Source organism: Meles meles, chromosome 16 (assembly GCF_922984935.1).
Source record: "Meles meles chromosome 16, mMelMel3.1 paternal haplotype, whole genome shotgun sequence".
Taxonomy (NCBI): domain Eukaryota; kingdom Metazoa; phylum Chordata; class Mammalia; order Carnivora; family Mustelidae; genus Meles; species Meles meles.
In genome coordinates, this window is record NC_060081.1 from 23,229,471 (window position 1) to 23,243,388 (window position 13,918).

At 54.1% G+C, this 13,918-nt stretch overlaps 1 protein-coding gene across 3 annotated transcripts in view; it reads right to left on the minus strand.

Moving 5' to 3' along the window:
- Positions 1-13,918, minus strand: part of PRKCE (protein kinase C epsilon) — a 476,978-nt gene that overhangs the window by 18,133 nt on the left and 444,927 nt on the right. For 2 of the 3 annotated variants that reach the window (XM_045981248.1, XM_045981250.1), the window contains 2 exons: positions 12,479-12,667; positions 8,651-8,797 (listed from right to left, as the gene is read on the minus strand). In XM_045981248.1, coding sequence (XP_045837204.1) covers positions 8,651-8,797; positions 12,479-12,667 — 336 coding nt within the window. Of the gene's footprint in view, positions 1-3,462; positions 3,493-8,650; positions 8,798-12,478; positions 12,668-13,918 lie in introns of all 3 variants that reach the window. The other variant, XM_045981249.1, reaches the window with a different exon arrangement.

Consider the following 13,918-nt stretch of genomic DNA (forward strand, 5'->3'; position numbering starts at 1 on the left):
TCATGGGCTAGAAGACATTTTAGGGATTACCTGAGTCCCTTAGGTTACCAGAAGGGAGCAGAGAACTTCAGTGATTTGCTCCGCATCTCACAGATACAGTACCCAGACCTGTCCAGTGTTTCCCCCTTGACTCACTGTCTCTGGTACATGGTGGGGGCTCAATTCTGGAAGGTCACGTTTCGAGGGGACTGTATTCTGAATCATTTACTGGAACAGCCACATCCCAGATGCCTGGGTACCTGTAGCCTGAAGCTGCCCTGATTCCCCAGGAGGACCACAAGTCCTGTGGTTTCCATATACCAGCTGAGATGCCAGGAGGAGGGGAGGAGGGGGGAGTCTGGCCGAAGCCCCAAGTCAAGGTCTGCTTTGTTTCCCAAGTCATCACAGATGATAAGCCCCAGCCCAGGCTTATCTTCCCATCTCCCTACTTCAGGCAAGTATTGTATCTCACTGCCCTGGCCATTCTTGACCTTCTTCTATACCTAGCAGGGCTCACACACCTGAAATATCCACTGACTTTCAAGCTCTGAGCTCTAAGAAATCCCCTCCAAGGGTGGAGTAGGTCCCAGAAGGAAGAAGCCAGAATCACACGGAGGGTCGGAGCGCTGAGGGCCTCCTCACTCTGAAATTGGAACCATAATGATGTGCCATGTGCCCAATGTCTGTTTGTCAAACCTCAGAATTCTAGAGTAACGTCTGAGTGTCAGGTTTAGGCCCAATCCAATTCTGTTCCCATCTGCTGCCCTGGCACAAACAGTGGGGAGTAAACAGGGTACCGAGGGTTTCCAAGAACTGCAGGCAGAGCTGGGTTTCCAAGAACTTTTCTCCATGACAGCCAGCGGGGCCCCTGGGGACTCAAGGTCCTGGACCTGGAGGCTGGTGTGGATGGGGAACACTGTCAGGGTGGTATGGTTTCCCTTGGTGCCTGTACCCTTCAAAGAGCAAATGTTGGATGGAGGCCTGGAGGCCTGAGCCCCTCTATGGGGAAGGTCTGAGGTTCCCTCTGCTTTTACTTCAATGCCCAGTATCCAGCCTCTGACCCTCTGGCCCTCCACTCTGGGCTGCCAGCCTCTCCCCGTGACTCTCCTTTGCAAGAGAGAGGTAGGAGGGCACTGTCTTCTATGAGCCCGCAGGGGGAAGTGGCTCCTGCCACCCACAGAGACCCTGCCTGTTGGCCCATCCGCAGAGGCCTCTCTTCTGCACCCGGTCTCTCCTCCCTGTCCTCTACCCTCAAGAGGCAAACCCTGCAACTCCCTCCCCAAGTCAAGTTCTGGATTTGACACCACGGTGGTCTTCCCCCAAGGACCTCATGTTAGAGTCTCCTCCTGGGGCCCGAACTCCTCAAGACAGTACCATTAAGGTGATGGTAGGGATTCTTTTTCTTCCTGGGTCAACCAACCTTCCCCTCTACGCCTTCACAAAAAGCACAAAGTACATACTTGCTAGATTCCTGCTGAAAATTGCGGGTTTGAAGCCTGCCCTTCCCTCCCTTCCCCCTCCAAGCCACCTCCCCAGTGGTGGCTATCTCTCCCTAATGCTTTCTGGCTTTCTCTGCCAAGATGCAGCTCCTCTGAGAACCTGCCAGCCTGTGGTCAGACACAGCCCCGTGGGTCCCAGGCTCCCTGGTAGATTGTGTGTTACCTCTAGTGCTCGTGGAGTGGGGAGGAGATTCAATTCAATATACACTGGAGTGATGAACCCATGAAGGCAAATCCCAACCGAACAGCAGTGAAGGCATAAATGAAAACTTGGGAGCTTATGGAAATGCCTAGCACAGGGCTTGAATTCCTCCCCTGGCATGATTGCTGGGGGCACCAAAGGGATGTGCGGTTCGAGCCACAGGAATGCTCCTGCAAACACAATTCTCAGACCGAGAGATCCCTTGCAGAGTGAAAGACGCTCTGCCGAGGCTGTTAAGCTTACAAGTCCTTGGGAACCTGCTGTGCTCATGGAGCCACGGCCACGGGTCTTGGTGTCTGGACAGACCGCCAGCGCTTGAGGGCTGGGTGTCATGGCTGTGCTTGGCAACAACCCCTCTGCGAAAGGAGGTACGGAGAGTAAAGGAGCTGGCCAGCTCACACAGTAAAAGGGGGCCAGACTTAGGGTTCCCCAAAGGGCACAGAAAGAGTCTCTGCCTTGCTGTATCTCTTGGCTCCCTGGGCCCCCCCACCCCGGCTTCCCAGACCGGGACGGGCCAGAATTAAACCCCAGGAGGCTCTGTGCCAGGCCTTAGGTGCCCTTCTGCCCTGTGGTGGCAGCTTCCCTGAACACACGGTGTCATCTCTCACGTGGGCCCCTGGCCTCTCCGGGCACCGTGCCAGGTCCAGATCCAGCCCCGTTGGCTGAGACCCCCAGAGCCTCCGGTACCATCGCGGCAGCACCGTCGGACGCTCGCTACATCCCAGGGACGGTGGTCCTCGCTTCACACAATTTGCTTTGCGCTCCTCCTCGCTCTTCAGCACGGTCGACACTGCTATCCCCACGCTCTGGATCGGCGGCCTGAAGCCCAGGATCCTCTCTCAGGATCCTGCAGGCCTAACGGGAACCCGGCCACACCTGGTTCCACGGCCCGGCCTCCACACACCCCGCCGCCTCCTGCCATCCTGAGCTCTTGGGTCCTCACCTCGGGATGAGCGGGAGGAGGAGGGGCTTTACCAGGTTGGGGGCTGTGGTGAATGGAGAGACGCACGAAACTCCTAGCGATCCACAGCTTTGTCTAATCCCGTGAATAATTTTGAGAGGCTATTTTTAATCCCCCCGTTACGGATAAGGAGGCGGCACTCGAGGAGGCCAGAGGTCCGCGGTGGGGGAGTGAATTCCCAGGCACCCGCGGCTATCCTGTGACGGCACTTTTATTCCGCCTCAAGTCTCTCTGCGCTCAGAGCCAGCCTGGTGTCCTGTGCCATGCCGCTACCTGGGCCAACGGCTGGAAACGGGTTCCTGGACATTTCCCATGCCCTCTGGGCCCGGACCAGTGTCCTGGATCTTCGTGGGAGCTCGCAGCCTGTTGGAGGCTCAGGGCTCTTACGTGGGCACAGACATAGGCCGGGGGGCTGTCCTAACTGACGGCTGTAGGAACTGGCCGGGCCCCGTCCCTGCTCTGCCAGGTGGGGGAGGAGAACCGGCTCTAACAGTCACCCAGGGCTTGGTCTTTGTGGTACCCGCTCTCAGATGGTCCCTCGGGCCAGGGGCCTAGCTTTCGGCGAAGGGTTTGCCTGCTCAGCAGGGCTCCTCCCTCAGACTGCAAAGTTGGTGAGGTTGTGAGGGTCTCGAGCCCACTTCCCAGTTTTCTCTCAGCACAGCCCGCTCATGCAAGAGCATGCAGGAAGGGCCTCCCTTGAGGGTCCCGCCATGCAGTGTAGATGGCTGGATGGAAACGGATCATGAGGTTGGAAGGGCCTCCATGTCACCGGGCCTGAGGGCTCACCTACCTGGACAGATTCCCCATTCTGGAGGCCTTACCTTAAAGAGGGGCATTCACACTGAAGCAAACTTGAAAAGAGAGAACACGTACACAAAGAGAAGTTTACTTGGCCGGCATTTCCCTCATTGCCCTTGGCTTTCACTGAGGAGAGCTACAGGTTTCTGGGGGAGGCAGAGCTCTCCCACCTCTGAGGGCTTCCCCCAGTTCTAGTGCCAGAGCCCTGGGAACCAATATCTCAGAGCCTAATGCTTTTTGGGCAAAGCAGGAACACACAGGAGAGAAGCGGGGAGCGGGAAAATACTTCCAAGGCCCACACAGCCAGATGCTGCTGTCCCACCGCACCAAACACATCGCTTCTGCCTGCTACGGTCCCTGGAGAAGGCAAGTCCACCAGTGACGCAAAAGCGGACTGTGCTACGTTTTCTGGTTCCTGGATGATGCTGCCCACTTGGAATGAAATCCCTAGTGGGACGGGCAAATGGATTCTACGCTTGGAGACTTTCCCCAGCATCAGGGGTCTGGGGTCCCGCCTCACTGGCTTCTCCAGTCCCCCACCCGCCCCCTGCCGAGGGTCCTGCGGCCCGCCCTGTGAGCCCCTGCTCTGAAGCAGGCCCTCTCCAGAGATGGATGTGAGTATGCCATGGCACAAAGTCTTTGGTCTGGCGTGGATGGCACATTGCTTGTGAGAAGTCTGAATCCGTGGGAGGGGAGGGGGCTGGCAGGAGGAAGAGAGAAAGAAAAGGGAGGGAGGGAGAGTATACAAGAATGCTGCCGGGATGAATGACAGGAAATCCCCACACTGAAGCAGGGGCCGCTGCAAAATGTCCCAGGGTAGGGGTGAGTGCAAAGGGGCGTAAACCCAAATGAAGGCAGGCAACCCCGTGGGACTAATAGCAGCTGGTAAATCAGGCCAGGGGTTAGCCAGGGAGTCAGGCGCCAGGGAGCAGAAATCTCAGCCTAGAAAACATCTCAAGAAGGTAAAGGCCTGGAGGGGACAGCAGCCACTCACGGTATGCCAGGGAACTGGGCCAGAGGCCAACTACAAATCTGGGCAATCTCGGTGAGATCTTTGGAGGGGCGAGGCTTCCTACAGAGAGGATGGAAACCAGGCCCGGAGACTTGCTGTATCCTCAGCCCCTGTGGGGGTGATCAAGGCACCCAAGGCTTCAGCTGAGCCGGCCTGGGTGGTGTGCAGGGGGACTTTCTTGCCCACTGTGGGCTCTGCTGTTGAGGAGCCCCAACCATGCCGTGGGAGTGGGAAGAGTCAGGGGGCTCTAGAAAATACAGCACTGTGTCTTGGCTCTTCTTAAGCCCTGACTGGATGACACGATTTCACCCAGCCTCACCTCCATTACCTCCTACCAGACAAAACCAATTCCCTCCTGAATCAGACAGGCAGAACCTGGCCCAATGTCCTTAGATTCAGAATGTTCAGCTAGTTCCGCGGGGTAGTCTCTATCCAGCTGCTTTCTGGGGGTGGTGCCATTTTAGTGTGATGTCAACAGGACACGCGGAGGAAGCAAACGGAGCTAGCCCAGGACAAAGGAGCCCCAGAGTTCCCTCAGGGTCCCAGGTCTTTGACTGAATGCCCTCGGCGATTTTGGCATGACCAGACTGGGGTAGGGGGTCCTGTGTATCGGTTCCATTGCCTTCTACAGCGCACACACAGTGTCTTCTTGAGGCCACCACCAAATTGAGAGGCTGGTGATGTTGCTCACATACTTGTCCTCTCCTTTCTCAAGGAGTCTGTCCCTAAGATCTAAGAAGCCCACCCTCTCCCTGGAGGCCTGTGCAACCCACTATCCTGTCTGCATCTTCCCAATGTCAAGCTCCAAATTTGCTTTCCTTTCTCCCTCTCTCAAAGCCTTTCCTTCCCAGCTCTCCTCAATAGGCATCTGATGTGCCCTAAAGCTATGGGACATCTTCAGCCTTAGGACAGCCTGTCTTGTGATGGAACCCTTACCCTATAAACAGAGGACTTCTGCGGGACATAGTTCAGACCCCCGTGTCTCTCCAGTGACCTCTCAACGGGGGGGTGGGGGGGGCATCTGTTCTGCCTGTGGTCCCTGGCCCTGCAGACAAAGCATAGCCTTCCCCACTGCTGGGGTCCGAGCCAGTGGCTACTCGTACCCCCAGGGTTAATCCTGACTTAGTAAGAGGTGGATGGTGGTTTATAAAAACCTTGTGTGGGTTCCACCTGGGTCCCGCGAGGCTCTCAGTACATTTGTCACCGTGGTGGGCCTTAATTCGACTTAAAATTTGTTTCTGCTGCATACAAGCCCATGAAGGACTTAGGGTAGTGCCCTCAACATTCTTCAGAAAAGAGCTTTCAACTTAGGGACAGACTCAGGACACCTTTCCAGCCTGCTCAGAGAGAAATCTCTGGGATAAAAATGTGGCCAGATACTTAAATAACTTGAACACATCTTTAAAGGTCTGTAGCTGAGAACTCTATAAAGATCAATAGTGTTCGGCTGCAAACGTGACCAGAAACATCTCTTGTGTAATGTGATACGTTCCCTTTCTTCTCCTTCTTTCAGATGTTCTAACTCTCTCTTCCAAACAGAATTCGAACCAGCCAGACAAATGCCCTTCTCTTGACCCCCCACAGCATCCAGGATAACTCTGGAGGTCTGTAGGGTCCAGTAGGAACATGCACAGAAGGTGATGTGAGAAGGAAGGATGAAGTCAGTCTCGGGGAACGCAGACTCAGCTGGACATCGTTGGGAGCTCCTGGACGGCCCGTCCTTACCCTTTGCCATCCTCCCTGGGGAGTCTCACACCCCGGAAGCCTACTTGAGCCTCTGAACAAAGCAAGCAAGCAGAGTCGTGCCCTCTGGTTCCAGGTTGGGGCTCGCAAGAGGCCTGAGGAAAGGAAGCACGGGTCCCTTGTACCCCGGGTAGAGATGGAGTCCCACCTGACCCCCAGGTGGGCTTGACCCCCTCATGCAGGGATGGACTTCTGCTGCCGGTTCCCGGGAACCTGGCCCCAAGGAACACCTGCACTCCCAGCTAGCCGTTCTTGCCTGTCCGAGCCGGGCCCGTGGGTTGGGTCATGCGTTGGCTTCCTGAGTCCCTCTTCTCTCTTCCCTGACCCTTCCTCTGTGTCAGGCTCCTTCTCTATCCTGCAAGACCCACAGAAACCTCACACTTGTTCTTCACGGCCTTCCCTCACTCTGAGCAAGCCAGCTACAGCTCAAAGGGTCACATGTCTTACATTTGCCTTTTCATCGGCTCAGCGTTCAGACGGAAGGTGGCAGCCCCGTGAAGAATCCCTGGGAATGCCAGGCCTTGGGGAAGGGCTTCGGGAGACAGGAGCTTCGCGGGGCCCCTGAAATCTCGGAACACTCTTGTCTGCCGTATCTGAGCACCGTTCTGCCATCTGTTCGCCCCACAGACAGGCTCTTCTCCAGGAATCCAGACTTTAAAACTTCTTTGGGCCTTTTCTCGTCAAGATCTTCACAAACTCCCTGCTTCTCTGTGACTTCTCAGCAAAGGCTCCCGCGCCTGCCTCTGCCGCACCCCAGGCCCTTGCTCACAGTCCCCTGGGGTTGGCCCTGTCCTCCGGCCCCACACTCCCAGGAGGGGCTGCCCCTTTAGCCCAGCTGGGTCTCTGCAAGCTTAGCTTTGAGTCATGTAAGTCTTTTTGCAGACCTGCCCTTGCTGATGGGTCCTGCTCTTGTCCAGGGACCCGACTGGTCAGGCCTGGATTCACTACTCAGCTCTACTTCCCACTTTACCTTGGGTTGATTGCCTTAGACTAAACCCACACTAACACTGGACCCTCGGATCTGAGTCTTTAGTTTCCCCCTCCTTCTCCACCTGACCTCTGGTTTCCTATCTCCCCTCACTTTTTTCCAGGACGAAGTTAATCTTGTCCTCGAAGACCACTCACAGACCCAGCGGGTGAGGGGGTGGGGGGAGCCTTTGAGAAGGCCGGCACGTGCCGTGCGCCCAGCCCAGAGCCACAGCAGGCGCTAGAGCTGAGGGGGAGAGAGACGGGCAGGGGCTGAGGTGATGTTACCAAAGAGAGAAGGTGAACCTAAATCCATTCTATGCCAGGCAGCGCGCCAGCCAACGAAACTCGTGAAAACCAGAGGAGGAAGCAGACGGGGAACAGTGACCCGAACGAGCATGCAGGGCCAGTCAACCTTCCATGTGCTAGTCTGGCCTTAGCGTGCACCACGCCTTCATCTGAGAATTGCCTACTTGGGACATTTCTGAGAATCCCAGCACTAGCTGTAATTGCTCCCCAGAAAACCTCCTGGAATAGAATGGAATTCCTCACGGATGATTCACGAAGCACAGGAGGGTCTTTCCTTTACTTGGAAGTGAGGGAGGAGGGGCCGCCTGACAGAGGGCAACGTGGCTGAGCGCTGACTGGATGACTTCGGGTTTTTCCCCCTGGGGACCCCAGCCCCACCGCTCTGGGGCTCCTGCCCTGTAATTTCCTCATATTACACGTCCCTTGTGCTCCGAGGGCACTAGCCAGCTGGTGACCCCAATTTTTAGTCTGAATGATTGCCTTAATGTTGGCGACACGCCAACAGACTCAAGATACGCCCCCCGCAGAGGCAAGCACACACACCCTAAGGACGGCACTGCAGACCCTCTCCCCACCAGCAGGAGGTCACCGCCAGGACATGGCCTCTGCTCTCTGATTCCTCTTTCCAACCGCTGAGCTTCAATACCCTTCCCTGCAGCACCCCCCCGGGACAGGCATTACCACCGCGGGCCTGAGAACCTGCACGGAGGAGTGTAGTCGGGCTGGAGAGGGCTCGGCAGGGACACTGAGTAGCCAAGTAGGTGCGGGAGCTCCCCGGGGGTCGGGCCCCGGCCTTACCTTTGAACTCTGCACTAGGTCCGCTGGGACCGTGGCTCTTACTTAGTGTGTTTCTTTACATTGACTCAGTTATAAAGCAGACCGGTTGGTTTGTAAAGAAACCTTGTATCTTTACCATAGGCAGAATGTAGCATTTATGAAAGCCATCCGTGGATCTCTATTAAAAAGTCGTCTTCCGTGTCCCATGGAAATCACCACCTTGGATATGGCTCTAGGTTACGTATTTTTGACAGTAAACTCTTAGGGCCTTGGAAGCCTCTTTTGGGGGAGTGTGTTGTCTGTCCCCTGCCCTTGTCGTTTGGGCTGTGAAAGTGCCCCAGACCACTCATTCTATGTGCCCAGGCCTGACCCACAGTGTGGAATGAGCTCCGGGCCCTACTTACAATTCGAGGTTTGAAGGGCGGCTTGATCTTCTTCTGTTCCAGGAGCACCCAGTCGATCTCCTTGAAGAATGGGTGCTGCTTGATGGCGTCCTCACCGTTCTGGGCCGCCACACAGCCCAGGCGCTTGTGTGGGTTCTTGGTCATGAACTGTGAGGGGGAGGACAGGATGGAATTAGTGACAAAGGCCTGTCAGGGACAGGGAAAGATGGAGGTCAGTCAGGGTAACATATTCAGTGCCCTCTCCCGAGCCTGTTTCCACTTCTGGGAAGTGGTCCTCCTTTAGTCTTCTCTAGAACTTTCTATGTGCTAGCCGCCATTCTAAATATAGCAAACATCATTAACTCATTTCATCCAAATGCAAGCCTCTGAGGTTTCCTGTTGTCCCTATTTTATAAGTGAGGTAGTTGAGGCACAGAGAGGTTAATTAACTCGGTCAAGGTCAAACAGCCAACAAGGTACCATGCTGGGAGTAGGAACTCTGGCTGTTACTAACTCCATGATTCTCCTCAGATTCTTGAGTCTTCTCATCGGGGAGAAGAAGATCTGATAAATTCACTTACGCGGAGAGGTCAGTGGTCCTTGCTGAGGTGAGGAAAGAGGACCGGCTATTCATGCTGAGGCAAATTATCCAAGGCACCTCTCGTACTTCTCCTTTTTGTGGCCCCAGGGCCCTCTCACTTTTTTTCCTTTTTTTAATTTGAATTTGTAATCTCTAGCATATAATACCCATGTAGATCAATTGATTAAAAAAAAAAAAAGAAACCAACAAGAAAAGGAAAGGCTTACGGCTTCTCAATGTTTGTCTGTAAAAACCACACTTATGTGTTTTATATTTGTTGGCTACCGTCTCGTGAGAAGAGCCTCTGGCTCGGGTAGCTTCCCACAGCCACCCGAAAGAAAGTCGGGGGGTTGTGCGGGCATGTGTGCTAGACACAAAAGTGACATTTCACAGGGTGAAGGCTGAGCGTCTGTATTTAAAGAAAGCAATTTAAGAGGAGAAACCATAACCCAAAGGGAGAAATCTTGACTGATATAGTTTCAAGCTTCATTAGCAAGAGAGTTTCTTGGGCAGGGAGAGTCTCCTACGGACTCTTGCCTGGTGTCCCCGAAGCCAAAGCACGTGGATACATGGCTGAGAGAGCCACAGGGAAGAGAGTGAAGGGGGGTTGGCAGATTTGAGGTAGGGTGGAACCAACACACTCTTCACCTTCTTAATCTAGAAGTCAGCAGAGGCTACCCTCTTTCAAAACTCTTGATTCCTACCACCCACAGGATAAAGTCCATAGACTTGGACACACAGAAACTTCTCAGCCTGAGCCCTCAGTCTACCTTGGCTGGCCTTCAGCGTCCTTTATTCCCCTGGTTGAATGCCCCTGTCCAGTCCCAATGTATCCTCTAAGAACCAGTCAAAATGCTGCCCCCTCTGTGAAGCCTCCCCAGATTCCTTGCTCTGTAGGTACCTGGGACCTCACGTTTCTTGTCTATTTAAATTACAACTTGCCTAAACTTCTCTTTCCCTTGGTGAGCTCTAGAATATAGGAATCAGTCCTATCTTCCCAGTACTTGGTTCAGTGCCTGACTTCTATTGTGCACTCAGTACATTTAAATGACTCAGTAGGAGGCTGAATGCTGGGGCTCAGAGCACAGTTCTGAGGAAGGAAGGCACTAAGACCAGTACTTACTGTTCCACAGGTTGTGCACTGCATAACTCTACGGTGTAAATGGTCTCTAGAGTTCTGCGCCACTTTCGTGTAGGTAGCAGCCCTCAGAGACACAGCTCGGTGGCCAGTGTCATGGAAAACCTGGCCTGGTCCAAGAATCAAGGGACAATGTGAGGAAGTAAAGTGTTCCAAGGCCAAGGGAGTAAGGACTCTTCCTTACTTCCTTAGCTCTTCCTGCCCTTCCACTTCTGGGAGAGGAAGTATCAGGGCTACTGATAAACATAGAGGTTTTAACATCTCAGGAAGCGGCTCCCAAGTCAGAAGCTCTTCTCGCAGGGAAGACGCCTTCTCTCAGAGACTTTGCCCTTGCCAACCAGCTGACACAGGCATAACCTCTAGCTTCTGACTCTCTGTAGGTCGAAGTTTCTCGGCCTCTGTACTAACGACATTTTGCACTGGATACTTCTCTGTTGTGGGAATTTTCCTGTGCATTGCCGGACGCTTAGCGATGTCCCTGGGCTCTACCCACTAGACCCCAGTGGCAGGCCCCCTCCAAGGTGTGATGGCAAAAATATTTCCAGACATTGCCAGATATCTCCCGGGGTTGGGGTGGGGGGAGGGCAACATCACACCTTGTTGAGAAACACGGCTCTGGGTCATCTGAAACTGAAAGGGCCTCGCTGGGGTGCGGGCAGGGGGATCAGGGGTTTGTCGGGCTGGTGTTCAAGGCCCTGGGCAAGTGACTGGCTCTGCTGGGCTGGTGTTCTGGCTCCTTCGGGTGCTGCCTGCAGGTTTCTCCCTAGCCGGGCTCCTGACAGAGCACCTGAGGCATACTCGACGCTCACGGGTATGCACAAGAGGTGAGAATACACATCTTCTCTTTGCTTCTTTCTCTGCTGTTGACCCAGTGGTGACTGTGTGCGGGTGTAATTTTTTATTTACTGCCCACCTTTGCCTGCTGGACGATGGCCGTTACACTCACCAACACTTACTTAGCGCGAAGTGTGATGCGCCACACATTGGAAACACTCAACAGACAGTAGGTCACTGGATTATTGATGGGGAGGGGGAGGGAGACAAAGGGAAATGGATGAGGTGAGGGAAAGAAGGAAGGAGAAGAAAGCAAGAGCATGGGAGAGAACAGCACGCTCTGATGTGGTACTTTCCAGAATGCCTCACGTGAGCTCCCAGACACCGACAGAATGACGTGAGGTCTTTTTCTGTCATTTTCCTGTGAGGATCTATGTAACTTAGCTACAGTAAATGATACTGGTTTTCCATTTGTGACAGTCATATAAAGTTTCTTGGTAAAAAAAAAAACAACACATAAAATTAGGTAAATATCGGCAAGCACATCGCCATCGAGAGGGCACTTGGCTACAGGACACCTGGCGAATGTGATGTACCAGGGGCTGAACTTTGCCACCCGTGCTCTGTTGCGCGATGGAGGCTAGGGCTGGAAGTCAAGTTTCTTCGGCTGTCCCCTCGGTCCCACCTCAGCCCAGCGGGTCAATGGCTCTGCTCCCCTTCCCTGCACCCTGCCTTCCACAGCTCTCTAAGGCGGACAGGGCATACCACTTACTTGCCCTGGACCAAGTGGCTTACGCTGCAGAAACAGCTGTGCTGGGCAAGTACTAAGAATCTCCCATGTGCCGGATTATCTGCAGGGCCGGGGACCGCCTCCCTATCATGTTGAATCAGCACAGCTGCACAGGTCTTGAGCAGGCACTTCTTTTCTCGTCGGCTCTTCAGCCACCAAGATGCCATCGTGGAGACAAGGGCACAGTGCCCGTCTCCCTCTTGCCCATCACAGGCTCCAGCGGAAGGAGCGAGGAGCTAAGGCCCAGTGTATATGTGGCAGAAATGATGCCATGCAGTCTGGGTTGGTGTCTCTCCCTCTGAAATGCATGCGCACACGGGCTCGCGCTGAGCTCCCTCTCAGGAGACGCAAATGTGTCCCAGTCCCACAGAAGGCAATTTGTGCCTCCACTCCCCGAAGTGACTGTCTGCAAGGCCTCTCATTCAGCCGCAGCACAGCTGGGACGGGGGAGAGGTGGGGAGGAAGGGAGAGAGGAGTCCTCTGGACTGGCAAGGAGTGACAGGGACAGAGGGAGAAGAGGGAGAGAGGGGCAGGGGAGCAGCAGTGTGGGGGAGGGCAAGAACTCACTGCTTTCAGGATGCTGACGGCCTCCTTGCTGAGCCAGACCGGGTAGAGCACGTCATCGTGGAGGATGGACTCGAACAGGTCGTCCTCATTGTCGGCCTCAAAGGGGGGCTGACCAGCCATCATCTCATACATCAGCACCCCCAAAGCCCACCAGTCCACTGAGGGGCCATACTCCAACTCCTGCAGGATCTGTTGGGGAAGCGGACAAGATCAGCGCCTGCCAAGGATGCCTGCCCACGGCCTCCCCGTGCTGCAAGTGCCGTGGGAACGGCGTCGTCATTTCCAGCTCACCGCTCTGCCCAGCGGAGCCCTAGCTCATGTAACTGAGGTTCAGAAATCAGCAAATTCAGGAAAAACTGAGTCTGGAAGGCACTATGCTGGGACCTAACTATCAATGCTCCAAAGTCAACACCGACAGTCTGTCCTCCCGTGGGAATAAACTGCTGTCTCTCTGTTTCAGCAGATGAGGTTCCCGACTTGCGCTTAGGACCATATAAAAATACGTGTGTATTTTTCACACTACAATCAGGGTCACAGGAGCAAGACACAGACAAAGAGAAACTCGAGCAAGCTGAAAGTGACTGAGAGCCAACAAGGACCACCTCACACTGAGTGGGAAGACGAGCAGAACCTCAGTCTTCTTTCGGTTGTGGCAACGTTGAATTCGCCTGAGCCCCATGTTTTTGGAAAAAGAAACTACAGTTAATAAATCTCCCATCCTTTTGTGTTCTATCACAAAGGATGCCTATACTTTGGGCTATTCCAGGAAAAGACCCACCCCTGATGATCCTCACGACTCCCACAAAACTCGCTGATGAATCCCTTCTGCACCTGCCTCCAGAAGACCCAGGCCCCTTCATTTGATCTGCGGCATTCCTCACCGAGGGGCAGAACCTTCTCCCCACAGCAGTAGCCCTAGTCAAGGCATCTCCTCGATCAGCCATTGTGCTTTGCCTATCACCGGTCATTTCTCTCCCCTAACACTCTCAGTCCCTCTTGCTTCTTCTGCTCTGATCAACAGCGGAGTCAAATTTATTTATGTTATATGCATTCACGACGTGTGGCCACAGGACGCTCTGGAACCATTGCCTTCCCACACAACGATGTGCAGTTTTATGGACTGAGTCATAATGTCTGGGACGAATGCTACCTAAAGAAGCTACAGAACCTTTGGAAAAGCAATTAATTTCCCCCGATCTTATTTTCTCGGGAGCATGGGCCATGTGTTACAGTGGCAGGCACGCAAGACGGACCACAGTGTTTCTATTCCCTCCCAAGTTTGGGGCTACATTTTCTGGGTGATCTTGAGCTGTTCACTTGACTTCCTCCTTACACGAAGCTCAGATTCTCAGCTCTACCTCCTAAGGTTAATTAAGGCAGAAGATTTTGAAAGCCTGTTGCAAAATACAAAACTCCATGTAATTGGAAGTTGGTATGAAA